The sequence below is a fragment of the Anneissia japonica genome, unplaced genomic scaffold, assembly GCF_011630105.1.
Source record: "Anneissia japonica isolate Jap-2015-1 unplaced genomic scaffold, ASM1163010v1 scaffold287726_len2788222_cov184, whole genome shotgun sequence".
Taxonomy (NCBI): domain Eukaryota; kingdom Metazoa; phylum Echinodermata; class Crinoidea; order Comatulida; family Comatulidae; genus Anneissia; species Anneissia japonica.
In genome coordinates this window covers 2,122,480-2,132,222 of record NW_022705125.1, presented here as the reverse complement: position 1 = coordinate 2,132,222, position 9,743 = coordinate 2,122,480, and the positions used below count along the sequence as shown (strand labels likewise).

Sequence of the window (9,743 nt, the reverse complement as noted above, 5' to 3'; positions counted from 1 at the left end):
ATATATATATATATAAATATATGCATATACTTGTTTAGCGTCACTGCCCAACTCTGACTTTGGCCCGCTTCTGATTTTTCATATGCCAAATACCCGCAAATGCCGAAAAATAACCCAAAAAAACGATTGTTTTCGTATTTTTTAATTTTTCAATCATCAAAGCGTGCCACCAAAAAAGCATAGGCAAAAGCAAAGGGTTTAAAAAAACTGCAAGAGGTCCCATTGCCATTATTTTGTATGCAGGCAATGGAACGTGCACACAGCACACGTTCGATCATAGTACGTACGTTAAGGCCACGTCCCTTTTGAGTAGTACTTTTTGAAATAGGATTGCGTTTCAAAGAATCCCCGGCAGTGAGACCTCTTGCAGTTATATACTCTTTGGCAAATGCATTTGCGACAGTCGGCAAAAATGCTGTATTGCTACTTCATTGCTAGCAAAGGTCTACAGGAGTTAATAAGAGATAGGAATGGACAGGAGTCTTTCCGTATGAAAGTGCATATTGAGCAAAATGTTTCGTTATCTGACGTTTTGAAGCGTTTTTCAAACAGGCAAATCCAGGCCTAGGAGGCCTAGGCTAGCCTAGTCCTACACGACAAGGTCCAGCAGAAAACGTGCTCGGAGGCAGTTGGTGTAGGCTTAATAGGCCTAGGCAGGATTATTTAGGCCTCCCCGAATGAATTCGACCGCGATGTAGGCCTATGGTACACTTTGTATTTATTGTATGTTCTCAGTCAATTCGATTCGTTGCATGATTACTAAATATCCTATATTTTACACTAGGACCTGCTTACTATGGGGTTTTAATATAAATTGAAATTTTTTTCCTCTTAAAAAAAAATCCTCCCCCCAACCCTCCCCCCCCAAAAAAAAAAAAATTGAATAGGCCTACTATTACCATGACTGTAGTCTAGGCCTACTTACACTATTTTGCCGTTAAGGAACAGGTCTCTTAACTTCACAATCTACAATTACAATTGGCAAGTCCAATTAGTTTCAAATTTGGCATAATGCAATGAATGAATTTGGTGACTATTAATTATCGCAATTCCCAAATTTGTGTTTAGTTTTTGCGTACAAAGGAACGTACACACCCGCAGGGTTCTGGTTTATTTGTACCATATTTTTGGACGGAAACACTTCCAGCTAAATCCAAATCAGCTGATATTTAGAACCCCACTAAAATAAAAACCACATAAAAATCTTAAATGTAAATTCTTATTAATTTGCAAGTCTTAGGCTGTGTTTATACTACACACTAAATACGAACACGGATTCATGTCCTTGAATGTGTTTAAGCTAGCCGAGACGATCCTCCAAACGTCGGCGTTTATACAACACACCATTACAAGGGCTAACACGCCAAAGTATCATATAGCGCAATGTGTTCTGGGATACAGGGTCAGATCGTACTTCCGCTCAATTCGCGCGGTTTGTTTTGAAGGAGTGGATAGTTTACTGTTGTTAATCGATTGTCTTTTATATTGATATTATATTATATTATTATATTTTATAACGTTGAGGCGTCCATTCCATCCAGAATGTGGATAGGTCTGCTTGGTGACTATTAATTATCGCAATTCCCAAATTTGTGTTTAGTTTTTGCGTACAAAGGAACGTACACACCCGCAGGGTTCTGGTTTATTTGTACCATATTTTTGGACGGAAACACTTCCAGCTAAATCCAAATCAGCTGATATTTAGAACCCCACTAAAATAAAAACCACATAAAAATCTTAAATGTAAATTCTTATTAATTTGCAAGTCTTAGAAAAGGCTTTGTAGTGGGGTATGTATTGGAAAATATCTTGGTATCTATAGGATTTGGATTTAAAGAGACTGGTGTTGGAACAAAAGCAATTTATAATTTTACAGTATCTTCTAGTTCATTTTTTGTAGGTTTTTATATTCCATACCTATTAAAATAGTTTGTAGTACTAATTTTGATAATTTGGTTTTTTAAATTATATTGCAAATAATAGTAATTGATAACAGATAATTATTTTATTAATATTGTAAATAATAGTAATTTATAACAGTAATTTTTCTTAAATAATATTGTAAATGTAACTAATAATCAAATAATTTTTAATGAAAATTTTTAGATGTTTAATAATTGAACTGTTTCAATTCGGTTTAAATTATAAGTTAAAATAATTGTTTAAATAATTAAATTTGTTATTATTTGTTATTTGTTATCTTATTTTAATTTGAATCATAAAATTTTCTTAGAATGAATTTATATATATATTTTTTTTACACTTACTGGAAGTTTATTAAAGTTTTGCTTGTTGGTTTTTGTGTGTTTTATATTCAGTTGCTTTTAGAATATTTTGTATTATCCAATCTGTTGTATGATTGCAACAAAGTTATTATGAATAATTATGAATTTTTTCACCCACCAAGCTAAAGTCCCTTTATAAACATATTCGTTGCTTCCAGATGTTGAGAAGCTGAAGAGAGGATTTCACTCACTACTTATCAACTTTACTTAATGACACTTAGCTGATATAGGATCCTAATAGAAAAGAGTATTGCATTCATTCTATAATTGGCATTTACTGTAGTATGTAATGGAGGAGCATGCAACATAGTAATACTGTAGTCATATTGTAAAGTGCATTCACTAAATATGTCCCATCAGTCAAAAAGACAAGAAAATACCTCAAAAATTAAAATAAAATTTAGAAAAGCTCAGTTGAATGGCTCAAATAATTAGTTTCCAACAAAAAAACAAATAAAAAAAAGTTTTCACCAATACAGATATTTTACTATAAAAATCCTAAAATTAATTACTAGCCAATATTAGAATAAGTGCAAAAAGAATACATGAAAGTTATTATTGAACTGTTCGAAAATTGACGGGAAAGTTTTTTTTAGTACAAATTAATTTATAATTTTAAGTTAATAAATTACTTAAATATACAAATTAAGCAATTAAATGTGGAATTTTTTTTTTTACCTCATCACTGATTACATCTTTAATACTGTATGTTCCTATGTGCTATTTCATAATTACAAAACATTTGTTTTTCATTTCTGGTTTCATTATCAAACTCATTGCAAAATACACATATGAAAAATAGAGACAGCCACTATACATTTTTAAAAGGATTAATTAAACCATAAACATAAAAAAAAAACACCAAAATCAACAGTAAACACAAAGAATTACAGCAATTAATTTGATGATTGATATAATTAAAATTAGCGATGATTAATATAATTAAAAATCAGCACTAAAAGGACAGCCACTATACATTTTCAAAAGGATTAATTAAACCATAAACATAAAAAAAAACACCAAAAGCAACAGCAAACATAAATAATTACAGCAATTAAGTCGATTAATATTAAAGGCCAACACTCAATTATCATACAAAAATCCATAAAAAAGAACATAATAGAAAAATCAAAATAAATATTTTAAAAAAAAGAAGAAAAAATATTAAATAGAAGAATGAAACATGAAAACAAGAAATAATGTGAAAAAAGAAATATTGTAGCTAGCCTGATTTACCTAGAGTTGAACTGCGTCTTGTCTATTATTAAGATTACTGCCTCAACTTGATGATACAGATCACAGAAATACCGTGTGTATATATACTCTCAGGAGAATAATAAAGCCAGTCCATTAGCTAGTCACAGTAATAAGACTACCTTCATACAACATCGCATAGATTTTCATCATGTAATGGCAAGGAACTCATAAATGAAATAAATAAATTGAAGAACTGATAGTAAGTGACTATTGTCCATAGCATTACATGTACATAATATATAACTGCTCTTCTCCCCTCTTATTTTAGCCACCTGTATCGTAATTTCTTTTACTGAATATCTGCCTAGACTATTAAATTTTCTTTTGACAAAAACTGTTGTACTGTATGTATAGTCATGATGTTTCTATACATGGTCATGATATAATATCATCACGACCATATTTAGGCGCTCATGTCACATGTCTTTTCAAATAATATTTGATAGTCTGGAAAGGACTTTATGTAACTTGTGTGTTAATTATGCAGGTCTCCTTAAGACCAGTGTTATATTAATTATGCAGGTCGCCTTTTAATTAAAGATCACCTAATTTAAAGAATATCTGTAATTAAAGACCACATCTTTTCTGTGTCTTCCCCTCCCCCAAATGAACAGCTGCCTTTTATCTTTGTTCTAATTAAAGACCAAACCTGCTAAAGACTATGGAAATCCTAGTCCCAAAAGTGGTCCTTCTTTGGAGGGAGACCTGTATTTATATTGTATTTAAGTAAATATTTTGATGTTTATTAGTATCTCTAAAATTAAAATTTAGAAAAACACAGCTTTCTTGCAAAATGAGTTGCACAAATTGACAATTTTATACTGTATATAGTGACTGGTGTTGTCAATTAAAATATTATCAATATTTTACTTAATAGTGCTAGGCTCCATGGTTCTTTGAATGGAAACGTGTGGGCTACTGCAGTGTTCTGTAGTATGTATAATGAATGAATTAGACTTAAGAGTATGTCATGAATCCATGGAGGTTATAGGAACTTGTTCTAGTTTTGTCTGACTTGATTGAAGGATTGATGTATTTATTATTAGGTTTCTCCCTTCGTTGGTAAAATATCCTATTGTACATGTTTTTTTATGTTCATGGTTGTTATTCTCTCTCTTTAAAAAAAAAAAATCCTTATTGTGGTTTTGTAGATTTTGTCCTTTTATTGTACATTGCGCATATACAGTAGTAGAGACCCTCATATTTTGCATGTTATTAAAATAGATAACCTTTAACCTTTACCTTTAAAACATTTTTAACAACTAATTTTTATGTAACAGTATGGTTTTATGTATTTTTAGTAAAGATACAATATCATTATTTATCTTGTCTTTTTCAGCTCTTGCAATGGGCCTCTGTGTAACTATGATAGCGTTTGTGAGATTACCAAGCCTAAAAGTATCAACACTACTATTAAGCGGTCTTCTCATCTATGACGTGTTCTGGGTGTTTTTCTCTACGTACATATTTAATGCAAATGTGATGGTTAAGGTTGCGACGAGACCTGCCGATAATCCGGTATGTTTTTTTTTTGGGGGGTTAGATAATAATGATACTTTTAGGTTGTAGTCGTTAGTTGTTTGCGTCAATGCGCATTCACATGATTGGAAAATAATATATCATCTGTTTGTACCTTACCATGTGGTTAAGGCTAATAGTGGATTGTTTACATGTGGTTCTCCTATATGAGTTCACATCACTTTGAACTTGCACATTTGAGGCATGTTGTGGCGAAATGGTTACATCGTCGCGTAGTCCAGTATTGAGTAAATGAGCTATGAAATATGGGAGCTCAAAAAATTACCTAAAAATCCAAATTTGTTTTTCACTATAGATCAACAGTTTAGTCTCATTAATCATGTCCCAATGTATTAGTTCTGGAAGTGGTTAACAAATTGTTTATTTAACGTTATTTTTCATAGTTCATTCTATTATACAATGTATGCACAAATAACTTTGAAAGGTAATTACTCAAAATCATGTTTATCTTGACTCTAAGAGTAACTGTACTTTCACTTTCCAATAACTTAGGCTTGAAATCTCCAATTTGAATGAATGACCCCTCATTTTAAAGATCACATACTCGGGTATCTGAAAATACTAATAACTTGAATTTAAATTTCTGCTACAACTTGGCCATTTTGCCGCAACATGCCTCATTTTTGTGTATGTTTTTACAAGGTTGTTTTGTGATTATGAAATTATAGTAAACATAATAATATTACTATATGAATTTACACAATACTAAATATGTTTTTATTTTAATATCAATAGTTTTATAATTGCTGAATCTCAACATTAATAAAATATTTTAATAAAGTGATGTTTCATAAATATATTTTTTATACATCTAATATATGTACTTGGGTATATGTTCAATAGGTTATTATTTTCAATTGAAAATTATAATGGGGAGAAATGTCCTAGCCTATTAACAGATGTTAAGCATTAACATTCCTATATCCTTAAACCTAGTCTCCGGTGGAAAAATAATTTTTAAATAATTTTAAATAATTTTAAATAATTTTTGATGTACAACTGATTTTCCTAAGACACAAAAATGGTGTTTGACGAAAAACTCAAACGGTTTACGAGATACAGATTTTGGAATATATAAAAACTAAAGGAAAATCATGTTTGATTATGGATTGTACATTAGTGTTAGGCAATTAGCTGTTAGATTTTTAAAACACTGACAGTTCATTCACTCCAATATTCATAGTGATTGTATAAATGTATGCTTCATATTTCACTTAATTGCCAAAAGGTTTTGAAATGATAGATCATAGCATAAGTAATAGATGAATTATGTACACAAGCTGTTATAAACGTGTACAGTATTTAATGTGGCTTGGAGTCATTCAGCAGTGGTTGTTTATAGTTATGTCAATTTTCAATTGCAGTATACTAAAAATAGCTCTGTATGTAACAAATTACAAATACACTATTTCAATTTCCAATACAGGTCTCCCTACAATTAAAGACCCCTCCAATTAAAGACCACCTCCAATTACAGACCACTTTTCTATGGTCCCATATTAACAATGTCTTTTATCTGTATTATTCTAATTGGAAACCAAAGCTACTAAAGACCATTGAAACCCCTGTCCCAAAAACAGTGTTTAATTGGAGTGAGACCGGTATTGTGAAATTGAAGTTGAACATATAAAATTATAGAAGATAAAATTAGGCCTATATAAAAATTGCACTAGCGAAATGCTATTTGATTTTTTATTATAGAAAATATTTTGTTCATAGTATGAAATTTCTTGTGCAGGATGTTAATCAATTTTTATTACTTATTTATCCAAAATCGTTAAATTTTATATATTTTGTTTAATAATATGGGTCTTGCCATCCCAAAATTACCAATTAGTGACTAAAAAAAAAAATGAAAATTCAATTTTCAATATATACTTATTCTCCACTTTGTAAGCTTTAAAATGATGGGTCATTAACTAGAATCGACTTTACTGCTCGGTGAGTTATGAACAGCTTCTCTTTACTAAAGTATACAATACAGCCACATTCTTATGTTAATTACTCGGTTTGAAATTTGGCCACAGTAAAATGGTTTTGGGATGGTAAGCCTCAAATATGCTATTTAAATTTCTATTTCTATTTTTGGTAAAATAAATTACCAAAAAATGTATATATTTTTTTACATATTGTTGTACAACCAATTTGTATTACTTTATTCAAAATCACTAATTCTCAATCTCATATTATTTTGTATGTGTTAATAATCAGGCAAAAACAACTGCTAATGTTTGTTCATCATTAAGGAATAATCCATTCTTACAGGTTGGAATAATTGCAAAGAAGATAAATTTTCCTGGTCTTGCAAAGGATGCACCTCAATTGTCCTTACCTGGAAAGCTAATATTTCCCAGGTAAGTAGTGAAGCCAACACCAGGCCTAATGGGCTTCTCTAAAGTTGATGAAGATTGCATTGTTTAACCTTTAACCTTTCATCTGAAACATTCATAATGAAGTCTTGCATTTAGATAAGGACACAGTAATATTATAATGCAATGTTCAGTATTCTTTATTGTTGTGTAAAATTAGTTACACAGTGTATGAGAATTTATGATCATAATGTATCTGAATAAAACATAATTATATTAATTTTAAATTGATATGATCATTGTGAGTGTCAATAATTATTGTTTGTACACAAGTTTTCAATTATAACAAGGATATTAATTATAATAGTGAATTGATATTTTTATCAATATTAATTTAACTATTGCAGATCTCAAATATGTAGTAATATATATATATATATTTTTTATAATAAATAATTATTATTTGTACAGAAGTATAAATTAAAATTATTATATTTATATAATAAATTGATATCACTGGACTTTAAATATTATTTTTTAAGTAATAGCAATTTTGGTATGAGAATTTATGATCATACGTAATTATTGTTTGTACACAAGTATATGATTAAACATAATTACATAAATTATAATAATTTGATATAATAAACAATTATCATTTGTACAGAAGTATAAATTAAAATTGTTGTATTTATATAATAAATTGATATCATTGGCTTTTAATTATTATTACAGCATGCATAATTCAGGTCATTTTTCCATGCTTGGTCTCGGTGATATTGTCATGCCTGGACTTCTGTTATGTTTTGTAATGCGGTATGATAAGTATAAACGACAATCGAATCTGGAAGCTACCACCTCAACGGGAATTCCTTTACCACCAACGCTCGCAGATAAACTCACCTATTTTCATTGCTCTCTAGTTGGTTACTTTGTTGGTAAGTTAGAAAATGAGAAGAACCTTTTTAAAATGTAGCATTTTGCTGTCAAAACAGTAGATTCATTTACCTAAAACCCAATCATTAATGTTGACTTATACAAGCATTCATCATCAGTTTATGAAAATACAAACACTGGTAGCACTTTATAGACAGACTTCAATTTATTTATTACACAAGGTTTTGCCAGCAGCCTATGCTGGCTTCATCAGGTGTAGTATATTTTTGTAGTTTCTGGAGGTCTCCCTCCAATTAAAGACCACTTTTAGGATAGGAGTTTTCATGGTCTTTAGCAGATTTGGTCTCTAATTAGAATAATAAAAATTAAAGACATTTGTTAATTTGAACCACAGAAAAGTGGTCTTTAATTGGAGATGGTCTTTAATTGGAGGGTATTTCATTAAAGGGAGACCTGTATTTTCATGCATCTACTATTTATGCATCATCAGTTTAGAGAGCAGCATAGCTCAGTTGGCTAAACTGGTGGTAGCCGCTGTGTGCCTCGAACCATGGATAGAAAACTTTGGTCCAATTTTATCCCTGGTCTCCTTGTGTTTCAGCTGGAAGGCTGAATTGTGTTTGAAAGAGAGTAGTTGGATTTCCCATTGTACTGCCCAATTCACCACCAGAAGGACACCACTAAAAATAAGTCTGGACTATCATGGTTCTTTCTTGATGTGTTTTACAGTGTATCTAATCCATTCACAACTTTGTGATAATGATCAACTTGCGATCAACATTGTGATCACAACTTAATCAGCATCCAGGTGCTATCCTCCCTGATAGTTGTAGAAATTTGTCAATATGTAAGCTGATATTTTATGATCAAAGAATTCCATCTGATCTTATTCTGGTCTAATTAAAAGAAGTTTATATCTATATTGCTTTTTTATGTATTTGCGTGTGAGTGTTTTGTTATAATAATTTAAAAAAAATAAAATTAAAGGTGCAAATTATGGATTCCACTTCAGTTAGTCCTATTTTTTTCTATTGCTTTTTCTATTCCTAGAATCAATAACATTTACGAATATCGCTATAATACATTAAATGAATACTGTACAGTACTTTTCTTCCCCCAATTAAAGACCACTTTTGGATCCAGGGTTTTCATAGTTTTTGGCACTTTTGGTCTTTATTATTAGTATAATATTTAAAAAATATAAGATATTCATTCATTTGAGACTATAAGAAGGTGGTCTTTATTTTGAGGAGTCTTTAATCAAGTTAGCGGTTTCGAGAGAATTCACTCTGGTGTCGGGCTCTTAGTCCATTATTTTCTCTTAGCATGCCGCTAACCTGTAGTTTTTGTACTTCATTGTTTTGTCTTTTTAATTTTTTGTACAAGGATGTGTCGAATGTTTTCTGAAATCTGTATATGCTGATTTTATAATAAATAGCAGGAGACCTGCATATCG

At 30.4% G+C, this 9,743-nt stretch overlaps 1 protein-coding gene across 1 annotated transcript in view; it reads left to right on the top strand.

Moving 5' to 3' along the window:
- LOC117105301 (signal peptide peptidase-like 3) overlaps positions 1 to 8,381 on the top strand; it is a 41,609-nt gene extending 33,228 nt beyond the window's left edge. The window contains exons 7-9 of the mRNA XM_033246419.1: positions 4,882 to 5,060; positions 7,347 to 7,435; positions 8,126 to 8,381. Of these exons, the coding sequence (XP_033102310.1) occupies positions 4,882 to 5,060; positions 7,347 to 7,435; positions 8,126 to 8,366 (509 nt within the window). The 3' untranslated portion in view covers positions 8,367 to 8,381. The remainder of the gene's footprint in view (positions 1 to 4,881; positions 5,061 to 7,346; positions 7,436 to 8,125) is intronic.
- Positions 8,382 to 9,743: the final 1,362 nt, after the last annotated feature.